This window comes from Hyperolius riggenbachi, chromosome 3, assembly GCF_040937935.1.
Source record: "Hyperolius riggenbachi isolate aHypRig1 chromosome 3, aHypRig1.pri, whole genome shotgun sequence".
Lineage (NCBI taxonomy): Eukaryota > Metazoa > Chordata > Amphibia > Anura > Hyperoliidae > Hyperolius > Hyperolius riggenbachi.
The window spans coordinates 291,113,785-291,141,333 of NC_090648.1; the positions used below are offsets into that span (position 1 = coordinate 291,113,785).

General features: G+C 45.6%; 1 protein-coding gene across 1 annotated transcript in view; it reads left to right on the forward strand.

The window, feature by feature from the left end:
• Positions 1-9,116: 9,116 nt before the first annotated feature.
• Positions 9,117-27,549, forward strand: part of PPP1R3A (protein phosphatase 1 regulatory subunit 3A) — an 80,882-nt gene continuing 62,449 nt past the window's right edge. The window contains exon 1 of the mRNA XM_068276481.1: positions 9,117-9,912. Coding sequence (XP_068132582.1) covers positions 9,143-9,912 — 770 coding nt within the window. The 5' untranslated portion in view covers positions 9,117-9,142. The remainder of the gene's footprint in view (positions 9,913-27,549) is intronic.

Below are 27,549 nucleotides of genomic sequence, written 5' to 3' on the forward strand. Positions count from 1 at the left end.
TTACAGTGCCCCCCCGAGGAGTGGACTCCGGACACTTCCCACCAGGCTTCCCAGGATGTGAGTCATGGAATTCCTTCTTTAATTCCTCTGCGTGCATGCGACAATCTGGCACCCAAGTTCTCTCCTCCATGCCATATCCCTTCCAGTGAACCAGATACTGCACAGAGTTCTGCACAAGCCGGGAGTCCAGAATCTTTTCTATCTCATACTCAGGTTGGTCATCAATCAACACAGGGGGGGGGGGGGCGGAATCCACGTGCACTGCCGCCTTGAGCAAAGACACATGGAATGATCTTACACCTCACATGCTGGTAGGGAGATCAATAGCATAAGTGACATTATTAATCTGGAAAAGGTCACTGGAAAAGGACCTATGAATCTAGGGCCCAGTTTGGGTGACAGTTGTTTCAGAGCCAAATGTCGTGTGGACACCCAGACCAAATCCCCTGGAGAGAATTCCCATTCTATGGATCGTCTTTTGTCAGCCTGTTTCTTCTGGTTCTGAAAAGCCTTCCCCAAATTTCTTTTAACCATTCCCCAAATTTGTTTCAAGGCCCTTTGCCAATCCTCCGGGGCTGGAAACGGAGTAGAGGCTACTGGCAATGGGGCAAACTTGGGTGACCTTCCCGACACCACCTGAAATGGGGAAAATCCTGAAAAGGAACTTTTCAGATTGTTGTGTGCAAATTCTGCAAATGGCAAAAACTTTACCCAGTCGGTTTGTGCATCTGCAACATAACATCTAAGAAACTGTTCCAGGGACTGGTTGACTCTTTTGGTCTGGCCATTGGTCTGTGGGTGGTAGTCTGATGAAAACGAAAGATCCATGTCTAACTGATGGCAGAATGCCCTCCAAAACTTAGATACGAATTGGACTCCCCGATCTGACACTACATTTTCCGGAATGCCATGCAGCCGGAAAATGTGCTGGATGAAGAGATCAGCCAATTCCTGGGCCGAGGGGAGTCCTTTCAGGGGAATAAAATGAGCCATCTTACTGAATCTATCAACTACCACCCAAATGACTGTCATGCACTCAGACCTGGGGAGCTCTCCCACAAAATCCATGGACAAATGGGTCCAATGTTCACTCGGAACTGGTAACGGCTGCAACGTTCCAACAGGTGCCTGATGGGAGGGTTTGCTCCTAGCACACACTGCACACTCTCTCACAAACTCATTACAGTCTGTTGCCAATGACGACCACCAAGCAGATCTAGCAAGCAGGTCCTGAGTTCTGGTGGCCCCAGGATGCCCAGCATTCTTGTGGGAATGAAACAGCTGCAACAGTTGTAGGCGAAAAGGCAATGGCACAAACAGAACCCCCTCAGGCTTCCCCTCTGGAACATCCTGTTGGAATGGGCTCAGAGTGACAGTCCAATCTTTCTAGGTCTCAGTGGCTGCCAAGACCACCTTCTGAGGTAGAATGGTCTCAGGGGCTGAGGGCTGTGCTGTCTCGGGCTCAAAACACCTGGATAAGGCATCGGCCTTGATGTTCTTACTACCAGGGGTATACGTAATTACAAATCTGAATCTCGAAAAGAACAACGACCGCCGGGCCTGTCGGGGGCTAAGTCTCTTAGCGCCCTCTATTTACTCTAAATTTTTGTGGTCCGTGTAAACTGTGATGGTGTGTTCTGCCCCCTCTAGCCAATGTCGCCATTCCTCAAAGGCCAACTTGATGGCTAGAAGTTCCCGGTTGCCGATATCATAGTTTTTCTCTGCGGGTGAAAACCTACGGGAAAAATAGGCACATGGGTGGAGTTTTCCCTGCAAACCAGAACGCTGAGACAATACAGCCCCCACCCCTACCTCTGAGGCATCAACCTCCACGATTAAGGGAAAGGTGACATCTACATGTCTCAATATGGGTGCAGAACAGAACAGTTTCTTTAGAGTGGAAAAAGCAGCATGGGCTTCTGCGGACCAGTGGTGAGTATCCGCCCCTTTCTTTGTGAGACTGGTGAGAGGCGAGATCACCGTAGAGTACCCCTTTATGAACCTCCTGTAATAGTTGGCGAACCCCAGAAATCTTTGGAGTGCCTTCAGTCCCACAGGCTGAGGCCACTCCAAGACAGCAGAAACCTTTCCAGGGTCCATAAAGAGGCCAGAGGTCGAGATAATGTACCCCAAAAAGGCGACAGAGGTCACTTCGAAAATGCATTTTTCCAATTTGCTCTGAGAGGTTGGATGAAAAAACCAGTATATCGTCTAGATACATCAAAACGAACCTGCCCAACACCTCCCTGAACACCTCGTTAATCAGCTCCTGGAAGACGGCCGGGGCGTTACACAACCCGAAGGGCATCACCAGGTACTCGTAATGCCCGTCGGGTGTGTTAAAGGCCGTCTTCCATTCATCACCGTCCTTGATACGTACAAGGTTGTATGCACCCCTCAAATCCAGTTTCGAGAAAATTTTAGCATTGGTGACCTGAGTAAACAAATCGTCAATTAAAGGCAAAGGATATCGATTTTTCACTGTAATCTTATTTAACCTCTTGATGACCAGCTAACGCCGATTGGCGTAAACTGGTCGTCTGCGGGTTACCATGGAAACGGCCGCTCGATCGAGCGGCCTTTCCATGTCAGTTCACGGAGGGTGTCTCCGTGAACAGCCGGAGAGCCACCGATCGCGGCTCGCCGGCAAAATGTAAACACGCGGGGAAGAAATCCCTGCTGTTTACATCACACGGCGCATCTGATAGGCAGAAGCCTATCCTATCAGGCGCAGGACGGAATTCCGTCCTGCGCCGCTCACAGAGGGAGGGAGAGGGAGGGAAGGGGAAGGAGGCCAGGAAGCGCTGCGGAGGGGGGCTTTAAAGAGCCCCCCCCCCCCTGCAAGCACAAGCAGCCGGTGGCGATCAGACCCCCCCAGCAGGACATCCCCCTAGTGGGGAAAAAAGGGGGGTAGTCTGATCGCCCTGCTGCATTCCTGATCGGTGCTGCGGGCTGTAGAGCCCACGCAGCACCGATCACTGGAAATTACCCTGGTCGTCAAGTGGTTAAGCCCCGATAATCAATGCAGAGACGGAGGCCTCCATCCTTCTTTTTCACGAAAAAGAATCCTGCCCCTGCTGGTGACCGAGAGGGACGAATAAAACCTTTAGCCAAATTTTCTCTGATGTATTCTTGCATAGCCAATTTCTTTGGCCCAGACAAATTATAGAGATGACCTCTAGGGGGCATACAACCAGACCTGAGATCGATGCGACAATCAAAGGGACGGTGGGGAGGAAGTCTATCTGCTGATTTGGGACAAAACACGTCAGCAAATTCTGAATACTGGCTTGGCAAACCTTCCACCTGAATCTTGGTGCTACCCATGGTTACCTTTGCTAAACAATGATGATGGCAATGGGTAGACCAGCTCGTTAACTGACCTGAAGCCCAATTGATCTGAGGGGAGTGAAGTTGTAACCATGGCATGCCAAGAATGATCGTGGAAGTTGTCATCCCCAAAACCAGAAATTGTAGACTCTCTCTATGTAACACCCCCACCGTGACCCTTAATTCTGGGGTCTGAGACAGAGGGTATTTACTCTGCAGAGGAGAGTAGTCTACTGCAGTGACCAGAATCTGTTGATTCAAAGGGAAAATATGAATCCCCAATTTTTTCGCAAATTCGTAATCCATAAAGTTGGCTTCTGAGCCAGAGTCTAGGAAGGCTTCAGTAGCAACTGTTTGATCTTCCCATGATATAGAACAAGGGAGGAGCAAACGTTCATCGTTTAGAGGTAAAGACTGCGCGCCTAGGGTATTACCTCCGACTACACCTAGTCGGCAGCGTTTTCCGACTTTTTAGGACAATTCTGCACTCTGTGACTCTCCTCTGCACAGTATAAACAGAGCTGTTCTGTTTTTCTGCGATTCTGCTCCACCCGGGACAATTTTGACCGACCAATCTGCATTGGCTCCGGCGGATGTGAAGCGGGTGGAGAAGAGGCGTAGGAAACAGATCTCACATTGTTCCTACCCCGAGTCTGCCTCTGGTAGCGTAGACGACGATCAACCCTGACTGCTAATGAAATGGCCTCATCAATAGACTTCGGCTCAGGATGTCCCAACATTAGATCAGAGACCGCATCTGACAACCCTGACAAAAAACAGTCCAGAAGTGCAAATGACCCCCATCTAGCTGATACTGCCCATTTCCTGAACTCAGCTGTGTAAATTTCAACCGGATCCTTGCCTTGCCGCAAAGTCTTGAGCTTCCGCTCAGCGGTGGAGGCAATGTCCGGATCATCATAAATTATAGCCATCGCTTAAAAAAATTCCTCAACTGAAGTTAGGGCCTCATGCCCTGTCTGGAGACCATATGCCCAGGTCTGGGAATCCCCTGACAGCAGAGTCTTAATAAAAGTAATTCTCTGTGTCACGGTTCCTGATGAATTAGGCCTTAACTCAAAGTATGACAACACTCGAGTTTTAAAATTCTGAAAGTCAGATCTGTGACCAGAAAACCTTTCGGGCACAGGCATACGTAAGTCTGTACCTGGAGGAGATCGCACTGTATTTACAGCCGTCTGAAGGACTTGTACAGACCCAGACAAAGCGTTGATCTGGGTCTGATGACTGTCCAGCACTCGGATGTAATTTTCCACCGAGGTGATGAGTGCATCAAGACGGCTGTTAATTGCGTCCATTTTGTTTTTATGGTCTGCTGTTCTGTAACGATCGGTGTCAGCACACAGAGAGAATCTGATTATGGGTGATCTGCAGTATCACCAAGAATACAGATATATACCCGATTATTGATGATCTGCAGAATCACCAATAATACAAGTATAACTAACCTCTGGACACCTATATAGTGTGAGTGTTTGGTGCAACAGTAATGACTTTGAGTGGGACCACCCGAGGAGCAGGTGATCCTTGGCAGTATGAGAAATACCTCCCTCTGGGAAGTGCGAAGACCTTCCAACAGCCTGAGACTTCCAAAGGGGTAGAGCCCCAGGCTGAATAGCAGGAAGGCCCTGTGGCTAAGTGACACCTAGAAGGTGGGCGTAACAAGCAGGACTGGAGACTAATCTCTCAATGGAGAGGGATAGCTCGCAAGGTCGGGCAGGCTAGGTCGGCAACACATGGGCAGATAAGGTACAGAGACAGAAGGCTGATTCGGTAACCAGGAACAGGCAGGGTTGGCAACAGGTAATCAGATATGCGTAGGTACCGAATCAGGAAGCAGAAGGATAGTCAGGAAAGCAATAGGTCATAACAGATATCAAACAATGCCTAGTCTTGGGTGTAAGGTCCGTGGTCTCACCACCCTGGAACTAGTCTGAAGTATAACACAATGGTAACACAGTATCCCTAGTCTTGGGTGTGAGGTCCGTGGTCTCAACACCCTGGAACTAGTCTGAGGTATAACACAATGGTAACACAGTGTCCCTAGTCTTGGGTGTGAGGTCTGTGGTCTCAACACCCTGGAACTAGTCTGAAGTATAACACAATGGTAACACAGTATCCCTAGTCTTGGGTGTGAGGTCTTTGGTCTCAACACCCTGGAACTAGTCTGAAGTATAACACAATGGTAACATAGTATCCCTAGTCTTGGGTGTGAGGTCCGTGGTCTCAACACCCTGGAACTAGTCTGAAGTACAACACAATAGTAACACAGAAGTAATCTGGCTCAGTGTGAATTCCCAGGTCCTCCTAGTTCTAACACACTGTGGGATCTGACTATGGTCTGAGTGCTTTCACGTAAGTGTTCGCAACGGCAGACCACTTGAGACTGACCAGCAATAACTATATATAGAGCGGCGCTCCCCGGCGCCACCCATCGCTGATCAACCAATAGCCATTGGCCCTCGGATAAGCTGACCAACCTGGTCAGCTGATTCCTCCTCGTTTGTCATAAAGGTTCTGCCTCTCAGCGCGAGCGCATTCCTCAATGTGTGTGCACTAACAGGCCCAGCCACATCAGACGCACGCTGCCGCGTGCAAACTGCCGAGCTGGACGCGGAACCAGCCGCCTCGCTGCCAGTACGCGCGGCGGCTTTTCCGCAATCTATTACACCTATGCTCTTAATGTTATTTGGTGATAACCCCCCATCTTCCATGGTTTCATGGTCCTAATTTCCAATAAAGAGATCACAAAAGTAGTCAGAAGGGTTGTTGGTTCCAGCAGTGTTTTTTCCACCACATGTTATGGAATCGTATAGGTGTTCGTGGTCAGTCTTGCTCCTTCACTAGTCAGTTGCTCTCATTGAAGACTTTGCAAAATTAAAAAGTGTGCTGCATTGTAGCATTAAGGTACAGCACAAAGGAGTTAAGGTAGAGCACAAAGGAAGTGTGTACCAACTGTCAGTCAATAATGTTAGGTTCCTGTCACTGGCAGCTGCAAAAATTCATACATGTAAAATAAAAGTTGGACAGCCTTATGTACCACTAATGGGATCCCTGAGACCTGGCCTGCTTGCAGATGTACTGTGCTCAGAATAAGATTTGCAAGCCTTGCCTCTTTTTAGTGCTAGGAAATAAATGGACAATGACAATCACCATTTCTTTTTATGGCAACTTTGCAGTAAAATAAGCCTGCCCTTGAAATAATCCTTCTTTCATGCGCTATGATCTAATGCACCCAATGTACCACTTCCACCTGGTACTCTGATAGCAGTTCTTAACTGGAAAGTATGCATAAATGCTGTATTATTCCCAGGACTGTTGACACGAACCTGAATGCAGATTTGGTTTAGGAAACGTGATGATGGAGAGTCACATTTGTAGCTAAGCAGCCACTGGAATAGTTAAGATACGTGCAAATGCTGGTTTAAACTCAGCCATGGCAGCCGATAAAGACTACCTCGGCCGAGACTCTTATGTGTGTATGAGGCTAGTGACACATATATACAGAAGTCACCCTGAACTGTTGCCCGAGGGATCAAGTCCCAATCCCTGCAGGTGACAGTAATTGAAAATGTGTGTGTAGCTTTAGCTGGGAAGTGACATAACTTTTCTCCTAGAAAGCAAATGGTTGGTTAGTCTTCAGAAATAACATGAGGGACAGGCTGCTTGTCCACAAAAATCTCTGCAGTGGCTGCTGATATTAACTGGTTACTGTACCATGTGTAGTATAGCTACGACCTGCAGGACTTCATTTGAAGTCCCAGGGACGTAGATATTCGTCTAACGCCGCCACCGCTGCTGTGAGTGCACCCGTGCACATTCTTATCGCTGCCCATTAGTTTACAGATCAGTGAATGAAGACACAGTTCCCATTCACTGATCTAAGCACCTGTGATTAATGACCACTGGCCTCAATGAGATGCCATGGTCATTAATAAAGTAAAAGTAAAACATACACACACTTCTTCCTCCTGTGTTCACATTACACAGGAGGAATAAAACTGGGGAGGGGGGGGGGCACATTTAGTGGTCAAATAGTAAAATTACACCTACATACATACAAGAGAGTCTGAAGCGAGAATAAATCTTGCTTCAGACCTCATAGATAGCAGGGGCATGTGTGCCCCTGCTAAACCACCGCTATCCCGCGGCTTACCGGGGGTCCCTTCAGCCCCAAACCCACCCCGTACAGAGCGGAATCTCTTCCGCATTGAGGCAGGGCTAACCGCCGCAGCCCTGCCTCCCGCGCGTCTATCAGACGCGTGCCTCCACCTCTCCCCCGCCCCTCTCAGTCTTCCTTCACTGAGAGGGGCGGGGGAGAGGCGGCGATGCGCGTCTGATAGACGCGACTGGAGGCAGGGCTGCAGCCGTTAGCTCTGCCTCATTTCACGACCAACTTTGCGACCAAGTCTTGCGGGGGTGGGTTTGGGAGTGAAGGGACCCCCGTTTAGTGGCGCGATAGCGGCGGTTTAGCAGGGGCTAACTATGAGCTCTGAAGCGAGAATTATTCTTGCTTCAGAGTCTCTTTAAATAAAAATACATACATCTCCCATTAAAACCCCACTCTCCCATAGTTATCAAAATAAAACATTTGCATTTAAAAAAATTACATAAATAGTTGCCTTAGGAACTCAGCTTTTTTAATATGTATGTAACAAGGGTATATTACTGTTATTTTTTTTTTTTTCAAATAAGGGCTTGTAATTAGTGATGCACTCAAAACTGAAAAAATAAACCTTTAATTCCAAATGAAATATTGTTGCCATACATTGTGATAGGGACATAATTTAAATGGTGTAATAACCAAGACAAATAGGAAAATAAAATACCTTGGTTTTACTCAAAGTAGCATGTATTATTTTAAAATGATTATGGCTGAAAACTGAGCAATTATGATTTTTTTTTCCATTTTTTTTCTTATTATTCCCATTTAAATGCATTTAGAATAAAATAATTCTTAGCAAACTTTACCACCCAAAGAAAGCCTAATTGGTGGTGAAAGAAAGATGAATGATATAGATAATTTCATTGTTATAAGTAGTGATTAAGTTATTGGCGAATGAAAGGTGAAAATTGCTCTGGTTCTTTAGGGGAAAAAACCCTTAGAGGTTAAATTAAGACATGCATCTATGTTATGCAGCAATCATACTCTTTGTAGTACATATATTTCTTTAAATCTGTGTACTAGGATGTAACAGGTTTACTTTAAGTTTTGTCTTACTGCGTTCTGAGAGACCATGGGCCATATCATATTATCCTATTAGCTTTTTGCCTAGTATTTTATTGATAAAGTTTAAAAATATTTCCTTGGAGAAAAGTTATTAGGATATGGCCCAATGAGAGGAATATTAAAGATATACATTTTGTAAAAATGGCTGTTTCCCATGTATCTGCTTTATCTGCTTAATAAACAAATCAATGTTTCATAGTGTTGTCTTTTATTTACATTACACAATTTAATGTCTGACCAATAATATCTAAAGTTTATTGCTGCATGTTTTAACTTTCCACAGGATAAACAGTAGCTGGCAAATGACTAATTAGGAACTGTTACACAGCTAGTACATAAAAAGAGAAAATGCTTTTAGTTTTAATCATGTAACACCGAGGACATCCAAATGAAAGCCTTTACGTGGAAGGCCAGCATAGTTCACAAGCCACAATGCTTATTAATAGGCCTGACTTCTCTTTGCAATGTCATGTGTAATGTTAATCCTTGTCCTAAGTCACAGAGTCTCAAATGTCAACTGTCAGAAGCCTTCCTGCTCTTCTGCTGCACACATCTAAGAGCAAGATGGAGAGTTTTGAAGAAAATAGTTTGAATAAAGACAAACTATTGGAACCGATAGATTATTCTGCAGATGAAGATGATGTAAGAGCTACATTCAAGCCTCGTTTATCGCCACTTCCTAGAAGACGGGGTTCTACATCCTCAGATGAAGGAGACCTGGAGCCACCAACCACATATGCGAGAAAGGTCTCTTTTGCAGATGCATTTGGCTTTGATCTGGTATCAGTTAAAGAGTTTGACACATGGGAAATACCAACAGTATCCCAAACCTTTGTAATGGAAAGCATCAAAATAGAGGAATTTTATTTAACACCCAGCTTTATATTACCTCCAATTGGTGGTCTAATGGAAAGAGTGTATGCAAACAAGGTGGCCTTGGAAACAGTGGATTTTATACCAGGCACAACATCGATGAAGGGCATCATCAGAGTTCTTAACTTGTCTTTTGAAAAACGGGTTTATGTTAGAATGTCTCTTGATGGCTGGCGCAGCTCTTATGATTTACAAGCAGAATATGTTCCTGATTCTTGCAATGGGCAAACTGATCAATTCTTCTTCACTATTTCACTGGCAGGCCCATATCAAAAAGAAGGTGCACAAGTGCATTTCTGCATATGCTATGAAACAGCAGTGGGAACATTCTGGGACAGCAACTCTGGACACAATTATGTACTAACATGCCAGAAAAGGGAGCGCTTTGAGGAAGTTGAAAAACTATTAATTGAGGATGCAACTGAGAAGAATAAAAAGAGTTGCTTAAAGCCAGCACTAAGGTAAGTTTTTTTTATCTAAAGAATAGAATGTTGCCGAATGAGAAAACATTTATTTAACCTTGCTTGCTGTGCTGTGCATTGATTGCTGGGCTCATTCAGACAAAAGGGCAGAGAGTAGCTCAGTAAGTTAAAAGTCCAGTAAATCTTGAGCCTTATGAAGTATGAATGGTTCTTCTGGTTTGCAAGAATTACAATTTCTCTGTTACGTTATGTTAACTATCCCCATTTGTATGCTTCCTACTGCTGCTGGGACTCCCACGTGCAAATTTGAACTGTTGAATAGTTGTTTTAGAAAAGTTTGAAGGTGTAAATATATATTCTTAAAAATCTTTACAACCTCATGCATGATTTGATTGTTGTCATCAGTATGGCTTGCAGCAGCTGCTGATCAGCTGAAGTATGCTGCAACCAGTCCTACAAAGCAATAGCCTCAATTCACTAAGATCATGCTAGAGATAATAAGGCAAGAGAAAACTTACCTCCACACGTGAGAGAGTTATCTTACCTCTTCATTCCTTAAGTTACCTCTCCTGTAGTTAATTTACCTCCTCTGTAGTTAATTTACCTCCTCTGTAGTTATTTTCACATGCAGCTAATTAACAGCCTGTCTTTAACTCTGGAGTTATTTTAAGGATCGGAGAGTTAATTTAAAGACAGAAGAGTTAACTTTAGGCTTGCCTGAGGTAAAATGTTTCCTGAATACTACATGCCTTATCACCATGGTAACAACTCTAGAAGAGTTATTAAAGACAGGAGATAAGTTTAGTGAATTGAGGCCAATGTGTACATAGTGCTCACTGCTCTGGCATGAAATCTGTTTGAATGGATTTGTAAAATATATATGAAAAAAGGGAGGCTAAAGTTTTATAAAGCATTATTTTCATTACATAAGAAAGGTTTAGATGACATAATTATGTATGTAATTTATTCAGTGATGACACAGACTTTGAGAATTGTTATTGGTTACAATATCTAAATTCAGTATTAATTTGCAGATGAAGACAAATACACTTTTGTCATGTGAAAAAGGTGGTGAAATCGGAAATTAAATAGTTTAGGGTATCTCTTTAAAGCCTCATCAGCAGGCAGTGCTTTCAGCTAACATCAGTAATGTTGGACAAAACAGCTTATGAGGGCAATACAACTAACTCAACCTGTTATTGCCCTGCAATAAAAAATGAAACTTGCATACTTTCCCTGGAGTAGTCAGCTTAGTAACTAAAAGGATATGTAAGTTTAGGTTTTATATATTTACTTTGACCTACACAGTAAAAAATTAAATGTCAGCGCTTAACTGTACCTGCTGCAGACTACAGACCTTTTTGTGGCACTGCAGTCTGTGCAGAAAGGTAAACCATGTGACGTGATTACCATTATCCTCTATATGTTTTGCTACGCAAGCCCTGCCTCTCTGTGAAGATCTGCTTACACCGATGCCAGTATTAACAGGCTGCAGTGCAGAGGAGGAGGACTGACAGCCAATAGCACCTCTAAGATAATGGATGCCATTCAGTTTTTTGCATTTTAGACTAGAATTAAAGGGACCCTGAGCAGAGCATTCAAATGAAAATCTGAGCTTACTTACTTACCTGGGCCTTCCTCCAGCCCCCATAGCCAGCGACGTCACTTGGCATTTTCTATTAGATAATAATTATTCCAGTTATTAATTTCTTAATATCTGTTTACCAAACAATTATACCTAGGGAAAAGAATTTTGTTTTGTTTTGTGCGTGCGGTTTGTGTGTGTGTTTAATCAGAATTCATGGAATTATCACAACTGCTTCATCTTGGGGAATAAGAACATGAGCCATTGGAGATACTTGAGAGACACAGTTGAGAAACACTGAGCTAGTTTACAGACTGATGTAAATGTCAGTTTAGAGCTGAAAGCAGTGAGAGCAGCCAGGCTCCTCAAAGCAAAGCTCTGGGTTTAAGATATCTCATTTCAAGAATTGGAAAGTAGTTAAAATGACCTCTCTTCTAGGAGCTCCCTGTGCTTGGAGGAAATAGCAATTTGTCACATGATGGTGACACACCACTCATTCATCCCATTTGCATATGCTGCTAAGAGGATAGCATGCCCCAGACTGCTGTGGAAAAAGCTGAGAGATGTAGGTGGTCCCGAGCGCAGGAACGTTGTTGTAATAAACTACCTCAGGCTTTTGTAATGGAAACAGCTTACTGAATATTTTGTTTACCTGGAGTTTCAATTTGCATTTTGGCAAGGACCAGGCTTATCTTCATGAACTGCCATTGTGTATTCTAGCAAAACAGGTCCATTGCATTGTATTTACTGGGATGGCTCTGTCCCCCCCTTTTTTTTTCAAACGAAAACTATTTGTCTCACATAGAGCTGTGAGAATATTGCCCTCATGGCCTTAAAAAAATGCTCACAAATAATGAAGGTGGGGTATATAAAGGGAATATAAGACTTAGGTCAGAATTAAATTATAAAAACCTCTTTAAAACATAATATTAAACATAAAATGGTCTCTCCAATTTAGCCTTGAGCAGGGCATACCCCCTTCCCCCACACACACACATGCACAGCCTTCCCCCCCCCCCCCCCCTTCCCACACACACTCACACACACTTAGGCCTCTTTTTCACAGACAGCTGAATTGTTCAATTGTCTGGCAGTTCAGTCTCCCAACTGCTGCCCACAAGCACTATGTGGCTGCAATTACATGCCAATTGAAAGTGTTTGGTAGCACCATTTATGTCACGTTTGACATGCGGTGGCATTACTTGGTGGTGAAAAAATGTCTCATGCCACATTTAAAGACAGCAGCCGCCATACTTAAGGTGGCCCCTAACGTTCCAATTTCTAGCGAAAAATCGTTTGAGCGATCAGAAATTCTGATCGGATTGGTTGTAAATAATCTCTGTTGATCGGCACAATCGATTATGAACGATTATAAAAATGGTTGTCCGATTGGATTTTCGTCAAAACCAAAATTTGGATTGTCTTGTTGGTTGTGATAGATAGGATGAAAAGATTCGTTCACTGACATTGTAGTGAATGATTTTTCTTCCCATAAGAATTATCTGATCGCTCAAATGATTTTTCACTAGAAATTTGATCGTTAGTGGCCACCTTTAGATGCAACTCCATGGGGGTTTGGCCGCCTGTCCACCACCCCTGCCAAGGATTAGCAAGTGCCCAGCCAGGGGTGAGGAGCAGCTGAAATGTGGTGAATTCACCGCCTTCAGCTGCCCCTGGAAAAGAGCCCTCACTCACTATCCTATCCCTAAACACTATGACAAAATGACACTTAATCCCAATTGACAACTTCACCCCTCTGTCATCTTTAAGTTAAAATGTTAAGGGCCTGAGCCCACTAACGCAGTTGTGCGCAGTTGTGTCCACTTTTCAGAAACACATCAATGTTAAAGATGCTGTAAAGCGGACACAACTGCGTACAGCTGCGTTCAACTGCGTTAGTGGGCTCAGGCCCTGAGAACTAGCATTTCACCTATATAATAGCTCAAAGCTGGTTCCCAAATTAGCCCATGCAGTGGATAAGCACCAGTGATGGTACAGCTGTTGGCAGTGCCAAATTAGCAGCACTGGAATAAACTGATCTGACTTGACATAATCATGCGCTTTGAGTTCTATAGAAGAAAAGAACTTTACAAAATTATTGTATTGTACAATAATGTATTTGATGCCTTACAACAAACGTGACTATAGCACCACCCCCAAACAGATGCACAGTTACTGTCACCTACAAATGCACATTCGAACACCACTTCTGGTCTCATATACCTAGCTTCCATACAGCACTTATAGGGAACCTGAATTGGGAGGTGTATGGAGGCTGACATATCAATTTCCTTTTAACCACTTCAGGACCACAGGCTTTACCCCCCTAAAGACCAGGCCATTTTTTGTAAAATAGGCCACTGCAGCTTTAAGGCTAAGCTGCAGGGCCGCACAACACAGCACACAAGTGATTCCCCCCACCCTTTTCTCCCCACCAACAGAGATCTCTGTTGGTGGGGCCTGAGCGCCCCCCAGATGTTTTTTTTTTTTTTTTTTTTTTTACAAGTATTCGTTATTTTCTTTTTATAAATGTTACAAATGTTTTTTTCACTCCCCCCCCCCTCCCTCCATCCCAGAGCCAGCCAATCATAGCAATCGGCTGTCATAGGCTTCAGCCTATGACAGCGGATCACTGTCTTGCCACCCAGGGGACAGCCGTGTCACAGCCGTGCTGTAGATCGCTGTACTATGTTAACAGACGGTGGGTATGCCGTCTAACTATCTCCGAGTGGCCAAGCAGGAGATGCGTGCGTAGCCTGCAAAAGGAAGCCCCAGGACTTTACGTGACGCGGTCGGCTAAAGGTTAAACAATACTAGTTGTCCAGCAGTCTTGTTCATCATTCTGGCATCAGTAGCGTCAGAAACATGTGATCTGCATGCTTGTTCTGTGTTCATGGCTAAAAGTATTAGAGGCAGAGGATTGGCAGGACAGCCAGGCAAATGGTATTGTTTAAAAAAAAAAAGTCAGCCTCCATATCCCTCTCACTTAATGTTTCCGGTACGTACTTCCTTCACATGCATGCTGCAGCACTACTACTCCTAACTGCCTTCTCCCCTCCACATGCTGCAGGGATGTTAGCATGCAAGCTGACTGAAGAATGCTGTTGTCCTATTTATAAGGATGTGATGAGGTTTATTACCACCAGTGCTATATCACCTCTTTGCTTCAAGAATAGATGTGTCACTTCAGGGGTCTATATATAAAGCTGCCATACACTGCCACTTTATAACTCACCCCACATCACTGCTCACTGCACCACATTGTAAATTGAAATATCAGCCTTATTAAAGGCTGCTTTTTTTTAAAGATATTTAAGCCTGAAACATTGAATAATAGCTCCTGTTAATCTGGGCGCCCCATTTGGGGCAATATAAATATTTTGTAATGGTGTTAACTGTATAATATGGGGGCCACAATACTAATTATCATTGTGCCTTCATTCATGACTATTCAGTTAGCTTTTTTTAAGTGCTGTTTATTGGCAAAAAAAAAAAAAAAAACATTTAAAAAAAAAACAGTTGTACAGAAATATGCAAATAACACAGGACAATTATTGCCCGAGAGAGGGGTCACAATAAATTCCTGGCCCATTAAAGGGCAAAAGAACATCACTGTACAGCCAAGCGAGCACCATGAATTGTGCCATAAACGTAACCACAAAATAAAGAAGATGGAACCAACATTTCACCACTGCCTGACAGCACTAACAGCCACCTTCAGCCACACTGCTCCCAGTCTCTCCTGTGTATGGGATGCTTTCAGCAGCAGACTTTGCTACCTTGAGAAACGTCTGATGTACACAAGTATGCCTGCCTAGCATGCAATTGTCTGCGTTTCTGTCCCCTGCCATTTTTTATCATTGCAATTGCGTGGTGTAACTGGCCAGTAGACTTGTCTGCTCTGTGGTCCAGACTATAAAATCTACAATATGACTTGTTGCTCTGTGGTGTCTACACACTCTGCCACCGTATTGCCCAGGCACCTATTGTTCAATGTCCCTTTGCAGCAAACCAGAGGGGTATAAGGCACTGTCCATGTGTTGTAAAACACAGGTCATAGGAACAAATAATGCAAGCCAGCCAAGCATTTTTGCTAAGCATTGTTAGCAGAGACAAATACATGCAGACGCAGACACCACAGAGCAACAAGTCGTGGTAGATTTTATAGTCTGGGCCAAAGACCAAACAAGTCTACTAGCCAGTTACACAGTTGTAATGATAAAAATTGCAGACAATTGCATGCTAGGCAGGCATACTTGCATACCTCAGAAGTTTCTCCACGTAGCAACGTTTGCTGCTGCAAGCATCCCATACACAGCAGAGAGGCTGGAAGCAGTGTGGCTGAACCCCCAGCACCACCCAGAGTGACTCTTTCCCAACCAGCTGCCCAGTTTGGTAATATATATATATATCTCTGCAATTTACAATGTTATTATGTTTTTTTTTCCTATAATACTGACATTCTCTGCTGCATTTTATAAAGTCCATAGTCATGTCACTAATGCCAGGTACACACTAGCTAGATGTGGTCGATAATTGATATCTATGTGATACTTCCGTCCATGCTGTCGAGTCAGCAAGTGAAAAAAAAATATTGAAGGCTACTTTTTTTTTTAAAGAGAGGATGTGTAACAATATATATTAGAATGTGGGAAATTATTCAGGATACCCACATTCTCAGTCATTTTCCTGGTTTCAGCATCAGAAACACTTCCTATATCTATATATTGCTGAATATTGGTGGGTAGCTCTGCCCTTCCAGTGATGTCAAGCCTTGGCTAATAAGCTAAGATCCACCCTTCTTCTTCCAGTGCACCTAGGAGACCAGGTGTTTTTTTCTATTCAGTTCAGAACACACAACGTACAAACATTCCCCAGTGATGCATCTGCCAGCACTAAAGATGTTGCCATCTGTAATAATTTTCAGAAAGTAAATCAGGATGAGGAAAGATTTTATAATGGACAGAATATTGTAAAAAATAAGCAATTTTATTGATTATGTTATTTTCACAACAGTTCCTCCTTAAAGAAATCCTGTAACGAAAAAAACCTCACCTGGGTGGGGGAAGCCTCCGAATCCTATAGAGGCTTCCCACCGTCCTCCTCAGCCCCACGGCGGCAGAGATAAAGCTCCCTGAACAGCGGGGATGTAAATATTTACCTCCCTGACTCCAGCGCAGGTGCAGTATCGGCTCTCCGTCTCGGAGATAGCAGGAAATAGCTGATCGCTGTTGGGACGATCTACTGTGCAGGCGCAGGTCTCCTGCGCCTGCGCAGTAGAGCGGACCCGATGGAGATAGGCTATTTTCGCCTATCTCTGTGTGGAAAGCCACAACAGCACCCCCGCTGGAGCCAGGAAGGGTAAATAAATCAGCGCAAATCAGCACTTTTCAGGCTTGTCAAGGGAGAATTCAGGGACACTTCGGGGGAGCCAGCGCTGGACTGCCTGCAGCTACAGGGGTGGGGGAAGGCTCATTAAGACCCTGAGGCTTCCCCCTCCCGAGGTGAGTACCCCCCAGGGGAACTTTTTTTTGTTACAGGCTCTCTTTAATGCAGATTATTATTAGATTCAATTTTTTTTAAATTAATCTAATGTCTAATCTAGGAATTTGCATAATGAGTACCTAGCTTAAAGGAGTACTATCGATTGAAACGACTTTTTTTTTTTAATACTCTATATTAGTGTACACATTACCACTAGTGCTAGGGGCACTTTATTTATTCACCCAGGTCTCTCTCTCACTATCCCTGCTTAAAAATTCATTTCTCACACAGCTCATAGTAGTTTGGGTCACCCTGAGCTGCTTGGTTACTGTCACACAGCTCACAAATATATATCACTGTGTCACTCACAGCATGCAGCAGACATGAGGAGAAATAGGCTGATCTGAGGTTGTAACAGGTAACTAAATGAGCTGGAATATTGCTGGAATATAACTAGCTATACCACGAGTCTGTGTTTACACTCAGACTGGCTGCCTGCTTGAGGCATTCACTCCAGGCTGCATCCACTTTACAAGCTGCTGAGAGGGGCAGACCACTGTCTACAATTAGCATTATTAGTATCTTTATCAGTAAAGAGAAGCAAAGATAATAAACACACATTGCTAGAATCTTTAACCCCTTACCACCATATCAACAAGATTCTTTCAGCAAGGTGATAATTAAACTATAAACTGAGGAGTTGATAGCAACTCCCCTGTGCAGAGACATGGTCTAGCCCTCTGGGAGCCTCAGTATTAGATACATTTTGTATCCAACACTGACGCCAAAACTGACGGAGGATTTTACAGCTGAGAGGAACAGCTGTGTGAGGAATCAAATTGCTCCTAGTACTTGTCCTAATGTGTGCTACAATTCCTCCAAAACGATCCAGCACAGCTCTTTTAATCAGAAGATTATTTTATTGGATCATAAAAATACAAATATTAAAGCTGCATAGTGGCTACGGTCCACCGTTTCGGACCATCACAGTCCTTGTTCACGCCACACAGCCAAATGAACAACTGCAGACATGCTCTTTATATAGTCAAAGCTCCAACAGGGCAACCAATCAGAGGAACCTATGCAAATGACTGGACCTGATGGGGAACTACAGGGCTTGTCCACAAAGGGTACCGCCCTCCCACTCCATTGGTCAAACATTTTGAAATGTATGATGTCACAGCAGGAACATAAACACATAAATAGAAACATTTCTAACTCTGATCTATGGCACCTGTTGAATATCTAAAAAGATCCTGGGAGGAATCCAGGGCATCCTGATGCAGAGGGCATGGGTTTGGATGTGTCAAATACAGTATAAAACTGTAAATGAACAAACACCGAGCGCTGCCCGCCGTCACCATGGCAACCACCGTCACATGACAACCAATGCGGAAGGACGTACGCAATGACGCCTATACTGGCGTCCTATTGCCACCGCGATGCGGAAAAACAGACGCATAGTATGCGTATAAAAATACGAAACAGACACAAACAAAAATACGCATGCCCAGTGCTATCAATAGATGACCTGGACTCCACCCATAAAATAACACCCCTAGTTCAATAATGCATGGTAAAAATGTGCAAAAGAACCTATGATACATAAGTGACAAATAAGAAGGGGACCCAAAGGACACCCCCCACCCCCAAACAACAGACCCAGAGCCATAGAACATCTACCACACAAAATTTAAGTCGTATTCCTTATTTAGTCCCCCACGACCAATAGTCCCCAATTCCCTAATCCAGCGCGCCTCTCTTTTTAACAATTCTCTACCCCTATCACCCCTAAACCCACGGGGCACCCCATCAATAACTTGGACTCTGAGCTGACTAACATCATGTCTCAATTGGACAAAATGCTCTGAGACTGCATGATCTAAGCTTCTACCTCTAATATTGGATTTGTGTTTGGAAACACGATCTTTGAGCTCCTGTGTGGTTTTTCCCACGTAACAGCTGCCACATGGACATTTAAGCATATAAACAACAAAGCGTGAACAACAAGAAAAGCGACCTCTAATCGCATATCTCTTACCAGAGGAAGGGTGAGAAAAAACATCACCTCTAATAATGCTATGGCACATGTGGCAGCTGAGACAAGGGAAGGTACCACACACGCGGGGCACCTGTATATTAGATCCACGGTTAGGGTCAGAGTGAACCAGCCTGGATCTTAAAGAGGGGGCCCTTCTGTAGGAAAATAAGGGAGGCTGCTGGAATTCATGAACATGTGGGAGGGAATCTTTAAGGGTGCGCCAATGTTTCGTAACAATACGTTGTACCTCATCACTAATAGTATTAAAGGTAGAGACGAATACTATCTTTGTGGCTAATGTGTGCTACAACATACAGCATTTAAAAATAAATGCATACATCAATAGTATTCCTTTAACTGTTTCTCAAATGTGCACAAAATCTAATTCCTACCACAGTAATAGTGTTATTATTATTATTATTATACTAGCATAATATTAAAGTGTGTGTGTGTGCGTGCGTGCGTGTGCTCTTAATGTAAAACGAAGTATCTCCCTTTCAAGAGAAAAGGCACTGACAGGGATAAACAGGGAAAACCACAAGTTCTGCAGTACTGTAAAATCAGTGATTATTTTGAAAAGGGACAGCCTAAAGGACAATTAATGTGAAAAATTAAAATATTTAAAATACATGCGAATATACAAGATGTACATAGGTCCCAGAGTAAAATGCACAGTAAATTCATTTTTTTCCTATGTAGCTGTTACTTACATAGGGTAGTAAAAATCTGACAGATCTACTCACTGGGATTTGCAATATTTCCTTCATCCTTTTCAAAAGCAATTTTAAATTTTACAATTGTTTGCAATATCTGTTCTTTTATCTCTGTTGTTGGTTGTGGTAGGTGCGCTGGGATGAGTGATAGGTATGACCACAAGATCATAGTGGTCATAGGACAATAAGATAACTGCTGGGAAATGTCAGCTGTTGCAAAACCTATCATGGTGGGGTGTGCAAAAACAAATTATTTCAATTTCCATCCTGTTAGAAATGCTCACAAACAGGCAGAGGATTTGAATCATGGAGGCTAAGATTCAGTGCTATTTAAATCCTTCTCCTAACATTAATATACTGCTTTTCTCCTGTTGGACTGAAAGCGCTCAAGAGCAGTAGCCACTAAGGGCGTGCTGAAGAGGCCACCCTGTAGTGTTAGGAAGTCTTTCCTAAGGACTTCTTACTGAATAGGTACTGACCCTAGCCAGGATTCGAACCCTGGTCTGCACCTGCTTTCTTTAGGCTGTTTCCATCTATGCATTTCCCATCCAGGGCACACAAACTCGGATGCGGAATTACAGTTTATTAAAATCAATATCAAGTCATCATAATAGATCTTCTCCAGATGTTTTGGAAGGACACTCTTTTGGATGCACCACACTATGGGAGGGTTTCTTAGAGCTCACTTACACTATAAGTGTTGTCAAGTGGTGCACACTGTTCAGCAATGTATCAGAATTACTATTAGAGACTTTGTTCACACTTGTGCAGTATGCTGTAGTGCAGTAAAACAGGCCTGGCTGTCAGTATTTTAATGCGATAGATGTATGACCCTATTTGGGTAAACTGAATGAGCCCACTCCATCTTGCAGTATAGCCAGCAATGGTTTTGGGTTGTTGCTGAATGCTGTGAACCATTGTGCAAAGGTATATAGCATGAATGAGTCTGTACTGTGTTTTAAGGCAGTGGAGGTGTTCAGGGCCCTGCAGAGGGTCCTTAAGTGGGGGGTGCTCAAATTTAGGGGGTACCGGTTGTCATGTGGGTGCTGAATGCAGATGCTGGGTGCCATGTGGGTTCTGGGTGTGAGTACAGAGTGTCATGTGGGTTCTGGCTATGGTTGGGTATCGAGTGTCATGCGAGTGAAGATTGCAAGTACTTAGTGCCATGTAAGATCTGGGTGCATGTACTGGATGTCATGTGGGTGCTGGGTGCAGGTACTGAATGTGACATGGGTGCGAATACTTGGCGCCATGCCTGTACTGGGTGCTGGCTATGGGTGGGCTTTGGGCATCACATGGGTTTTAAATACAGGTACTTTAGGTGCAGGTACGGGTTAAGTGGGTGCTTGGTGCAGATAGTGGGGGCCATGTGGAAGCTGTGTGCAGGTGTGAGTACTGGGTGCAATTTTAGGCCAGGGTGCAGATACTGGGTGTCGTGTGAGTGTGAGTACTGGGCGCCAGCTATAAGGGGAAGGGGTGGGTGCTGGGAAAAGTAGAGGTCAGTGTGGGTGCTGCAGGAAGGGGCAGGACCGTGCAGAGGATCCTCAAGGGGGTGGTGAAATTTGAAATCGATAAATCGTTTTAAATTGTGTATGTAATATCCCCTCTCCAGAAAGCTTAAGGCAGTTTTAACCACCAACCCCCCCCCCTTTCACACACACACACACACACACACACACACACACACACACACACACACACACACACACACACACACACACACACACACACCTTTATAGCAGTATCAGGCAGACTTTGTGTCTCCTTCCAACTAACTCTTTTGGCGCCACCTCTCTCAAATCAGCAGTGATAGGTGCCCACTGTTAGTGGGTTAGAGTGGGCACAGTGGAGCCCAAAGTGGAGGCACAGACTCAACTTTCATTACTGGGACCTCTGTCCCTCTTGATCAGCACCCAAGCTTCTTTTCAGAAGAAGTGGTTACCAATATGCAGTGGTTGCTAAGCATTAGTAGGTGCAAAACTGCAGTAAGTGCCAAGGTGCAGCGGGTGCCCAGATACAGTGGGTGGTAAGATGCAAAGGTTCACTTTGTGCTAAGTTGCAGTGGGTGCCGGGATGCCAAAGTACAGTCTTTATCAAGCTGCTGTGAGTACCAAGGTCCAGTTTGTATTGGGTGTTTTATTGCAGTGGGTGCTATGCAGTATTGGGTGCTGAATGAATAGCAGATGGTGATAAACAATAGTGGGTGCCATGTGAGTGTTAATTGGAACAGGGAGACATGTGTGTGTTGGACATGAGTGAGTAGGGAGTGCCATGTGTGGTCTGGATGTGTGCCATGGGAGAGTACTGAGTCTCATATGGGTTCGGACCAAGGATGGGTACTGGGTGCTATTTGGGTGCTGGCAGAGCCGGATTAAGGCTGAATGGGGCCCTAAGAGGATTTACAGATTGGGCCCCCCCAGGCCCCGCCCCCCAGCCCCCCCCCCGACATGCAGTCAACCGAGGAGCCAGCATCTTACCTACTATCAGCCGCTCCCTGGCTGGAGCCCCTCCGTGCTGCAACTCCTCTCAGCACTCTGCTGCTGACGATGCAGTAGCATGTGATCCAGCCCAGATGAATGAGCGAGCAAGCAGCGGCTGTTGCTATGGTGATGTGGCCACATGTGAGCCTCGCTCTCTCCAGCCCAGCCTGTGCAGTCAGACACAGACTGATGATGTCAGCAGTGTGGCGCACGCTGCTGACATCAGTCTACGTCTGACTGCACAGACTGGACTGAAGTGAGCAACGGCCGCTGCTTGCTCGCTCATTCGTCTGGGCTGGATCACATGCTGCTGTATCGTCAGCAGAGTGCTGAGAGGAGTTGAGGCACAGAGGGGCTCCAGCCAGGGAGCGGCTAACAGAATGTAAAATGCTGGCTCCGCGGTTGGCTGATGGGGCCCTTAGACGGGGCCCTTAGACTCTTACTGGGGCCCCAAGCTAATGCTTGATTTGCCTGGTCGATAATCAGGCCCTGGGTGCTGACCATGGACAGGTACTGGGTGCATATAATGGCTTTGGAACTTGGTGACGTGTGAGTACTTTGCCATGTGGGTGTTGATTATGGGGGTATATGGGTCTTAGGTGCAAATACTGAGTGCCAAGTGGGTACTGGGAGTGAGTACATGGTGACATATGGGTGATGGATGCTGGATAGTGGGGTATTTGTTGTCATGTGGGTGCTAAAGGCAGATGCTGGGTACCATGTGGGTTCTGGGTGCTGACACAGGGTGTCATGTGGATTCTGGCTATATGGGTGTGTATCAACTATCATGTAGGTATTGATTGCAGGTACTCAGTCCCTTGTGAGTTCTGGGTGCAAAAACTGGATGTCCGATGTGAGTGCTTGGTGTTTGTATTGGGCACTAAGTGGAGGCTTAGTGCAACTGGAACTACTGCAGATGAAGCATGTGGGTGTTGGGTGCAGGTACTGGGTATCACATAGGTGCGAATACTTGGTGCCCTGCCTGCACTGGGTGCTAGCTATGGTTGGGCATTGTGTGCATACCTCCCAACTTTTTGAGATGAGAAAGAGGGACACTTAAGCCATGCCGCTGTCACACCCCTGATCACGCCCCCATCACACCCCTAGTCACGCATACCATAAAGATTTCATAAGAAAAATATGTTGATTTATAATTCAAGCCACATTGGTCCTTTCTATCCTGGTTCATTTTCCTTCATAGTAACATTTTAAAATTAGTAATAAATCAATTTAAAGGATGGGAATAAAGTTTAGAGTCAATCAAACACATTTTTTGTAGAGAAATACATATATTTACATAGAAAGAGGGACAAAGTCCTGAAAGAGGGACAAATGAGGAGGAAAGAGGGGCAGGGACAGTTGGGAGCTATGTTGTGTGTTATGTGGGTTCTGAGTGCAGGTACTTTGGGTGCTAGTACTAGTTATGTGAGTGCAGATGGTGGCTGCCATGTGAAGGCGGTGTGCAGATGTGAGTAGTGAGTGCCATGTTGGGGCTGGGTGCAAGTACTGTGCCATGTGGGTATAAGTACTGGGTGCCAGCTATAGGGTGAAGGGGTGCAGGTACTGGGTGTCATGTGGCTGTTTGATGCAAGTACTAAGTGCCATATTGAGGCCGGATGTGAGTATTGGGTGCAGGGTGCAAGTACTGGGTGCTTGCTATAGTGGGGTTTACTGGTTGAGTGTAATGTGGGTGCTGAATATTGGTGGGATTGTTGTGGATGCAGGGGGTGGGAGATCACTGTGGGTACTGCTATGAATGGTATAGTTGCTGCTAGGGGAGGTAGAGGTTATTGTGGTTGCTGGGGGAGGTAGAGCTCAGTGTGGGTGCTGGGGGAAGGGTAGGTCACTGTGGGTGCTGTGGAAGGTAGAGGTCAGTATGAGTGCTGGAGGAAAGGGAGGTCACTGTGGGTCCTTTGGGGGAGGTCACTGTGGGTCTTGTGGAAGGTAGAGGTCATTGTGGGTGCTGGAAGAAGAGGAGGTCACTATGGGTGCTACTGTGAATGGCATAGTTGCTGCTAAGGGAGGTAAAGGTCAGTGTGGGTGCTGGGGGAAGGGTAATTCACTGCGGGTGCTGTGGAAGGAAGAGATCAGTATGGGTGCTGGAGGAAGGGGAGGTGACTGTGGATGCTGGGATGGTCAGTGTAGTTACTGGAGGAGGGAGTGGATGCTGGGTGTTGGGAGAGGCCACTGGGGGCGCTGGCAATGGGAGAGATCACTGTAGGTGCTGCTTTTGGGATGGGAGGTCCCTGTGGGTGCTGCAGGGGACAGGAGGGTAGCCACTGTGGGAGGGAAAGATCACTGTGGGTGCTGGGGGAGGGATAGGTCAGTGTGGGTGCTGGGGTGGGCAGGATCACTGCTAGAGCTGGGGAGGGAGAAGTCACTGTGGGTGCTAGGTGGAGGAAGAGGTCACTGTGGGTGCTGGGGGGGGAGGAGGTTACTGTGGGTGCTAGGTGGAGGGAGAGGTCACTGTGGGTGCTAGATGGAGGGAAAGGTCACTGTGGGTGCTGAATAAGGGAGAGGTCACTGTGGGTGCTAGGTGGAGGGAGAGGTCACTGTGGGTGCTAGGTGATGGGAGATATCACTGTGGGAACTGGGGAGGGAGAGGTCAGTATGGGTCTTAGGTGGAGGGAAAAGTCACTGTGGGTGTTAGGTGCATGGAGAGGTCACTGTGGGTACTAGGTGGAGGGATAGGTCACTATGGGTGCTGGGGGAGGTAGAGGTCAGTATGGGTCCTAGGTGGAGGGGGAGGTCAGTATGCCACACTAGGATTCCTGTCTGGGCCTCTTCACTTCAAAGCTTCCTGGGAGTGGGCGGGGCTTATCATTATCGGGGCGGAGCTTATTTTGTGGAGCGAGAGGGGCCTTTTTTGAAGATTTTAAAAGGGGGGGGGGGGTGTCTGGGCACCCAGAGCACCCCCCTCTGCACGTGCCTGGAGGTGTTGATATACTGTATAGCATCATTTTTCTTCAGTTTCAGCTCATGTTGAAGTCAAAAGCAGCCTGAATTCAAAACCCTGTTTATGTTTGCCCTTAGGGACTGTTTAGTGAGACCTTTGACTTCAGTTCAGCTGTCATTTTAGCATTAGTTGCAATGCAACTTGACTGAAGGTCAACTGCAGTTGGAATTAATGTGCTCCTTTTCCAAGTGTACTCATATGTCTCTGACAGTTTGAGCTTTGGCTAAAGTCAGAAAGCAACCCAAAGTTCAAATTCTGTGTTCAGTACTTCTTAGGGTAAATGTGGTATTTTAATAATACAAAAGACACCCACGTTTGGATGATAAAATATACATTTTAGCATACTTAGCAAAGACAAAAAAAAAAAGTCTAGCTTAAGTTTAATAAAGCAGAACTGTAATTTTGTGTTAAAAACTGTTTCACTTACCTGGTGTAACGATTGTGGAATTATCTCCGTGGTCAGCGCACAACCTGCGCACCGACACCACGGAAATCCTCCACAAGCGTATGGATAAGAGAACCCAGCTAAGGTGCGGATGCACCCGTAGAGAGGAATTCCAACCGGCAGATAGAGCTGTGGAGTGCAGAGGAACAGATCCTCTGCCCAGCCACAGATGCCAGATAAGGATTGTACGTAATGGGGCAATACAGAGCAGGATAATTTCTCTCGAGGGAGAGAGCACAGAGACAGAATGGATGTATGTCTACCAATCTAGTTGCCGCCCGGCGACGGTCGACACACAACAGCGAAGACCAAAGTGTGAACTAAATCGCAAGAGTGGCAATTGCCAACAGTGACACAAGACAGAGTAAGGGTTAAACACAGGAGCAGAGAGAAAGGCACAGCAAATCATAAAATGAGAATGTCAACGAAAATAACAAACGCACTACCTAAACGCGGTCACCGCGCGTTAGGTGCAACAGCGACAAGCGCGTTTACGGCGCGGTCTCTGCACGATAAGCGTAACAGAGACAAGCACGCCACCCTGACTAACGAATGAACACAAATGAACAAATAACAGGAACGCTTGCTAAACGGCTGCCTTACCTCAGGCAAGCGTTTGCTCCAGACAGACAGAGGAAGGGAAAACAGGAATAGGTCAGATAAGATCCACCAATCTTCCGCCAGAGCGAGTGCGATCCAGGTTCAGGGACAGGACAGGAAAGATCCACTGCTCTTTTCGTCAGAGCGAGTGTGAACCAAGTAGTGAAACAGAGCTAGCAGGATCCACTGCTCTTTTCCACCAGAGCAAGTGTGATCCAAGTACAGAAACAGAGCTAGCAGGATCCACTGCTCTTTTCCATCAGAGCAAGTGTGATCCAAGTACATAAACAGAGCTAGCAGGATCCACTGCTCTTTTCCATCAGAGCAAGTGTGATCCAAGTACAGAAACAGAGCTAGCAGGATCCACTGCTCTTTTCCACCAGAGCAAGTGTGATCCGAGTACAGGAATAGGCCTAGCAGGATCCACTGCTCTTTCCGCCAGAGCGAGTGCGATCCACGCGGCAAGACAGACAGAAGGAGTAACCAGTAGCAACCGCCGCTACGGTAAAACTCCAAGACATAGACTAGAGAGATCCACTGCCACTAACGCTAGGGCAAGTGCGATCCAGGTTCTGGACCAAACGATTCACCATCGCCAACCGCTGGCGACAGTGCAATCGCAAGGACAAGACAGAACAGGCAATACAGATAATACAACCTGACTGCACTAGAGGGATGCCTAGTGCAGTCCCCAGGAATACTCTAAGATAATCTTTAGCAAACAATAGCAAGGCTGACACTCCAGGATTGTTTTAGCAGTAACAAACCATTATGTCCAGCAAAGGATCCTGGGAGAACATGGTATTTATACTGCAAGCCTTCAAAGGAGGCTGCTAGGCAATTTGCATGACAAGTGTATGCAAATTCCTCAGTGACAGAGCAAGTCTGAAACTTGCAAAGTAAAGACAGGTCTCTTTTCCAGAGACCTGCAGCCCTCAGACTTAAGGAATGGTCAAACAGCTGTCTGCCTGTGCAGACAGCTGAGCGGATCATTACACCTGGGGCTTCCCCAAGCCCCCAGCAGCCATCCTGTCCTACACCAGTCCTGCACAAGCCTCCGTTCTCCCGCACCAACTACTTCCCTTACCACCGTCGACGGCAACTGCGCCTGCACGCCCCGGGCTATGTGAAACTTTCTTTGCGTTCCCGCCCGCTATAGCGTCCCGCGCTATTAGCGCAGGACGCTATTGCGGGCTGGAACACAAAGAAAGCATAGCCCGGGGCACGCAGGCGCAGTTGCCATCGACTTGAAAGTCGATGGTAATGAAGCCGCACCGCGGGGGAGAACAGAAGATTGTGCAGGACCGGCACGGGACAGGACGGCTGCTGGGGGCTTGGGGAAGCCCCATGCAAGTGAAACAGGTTTTCACAG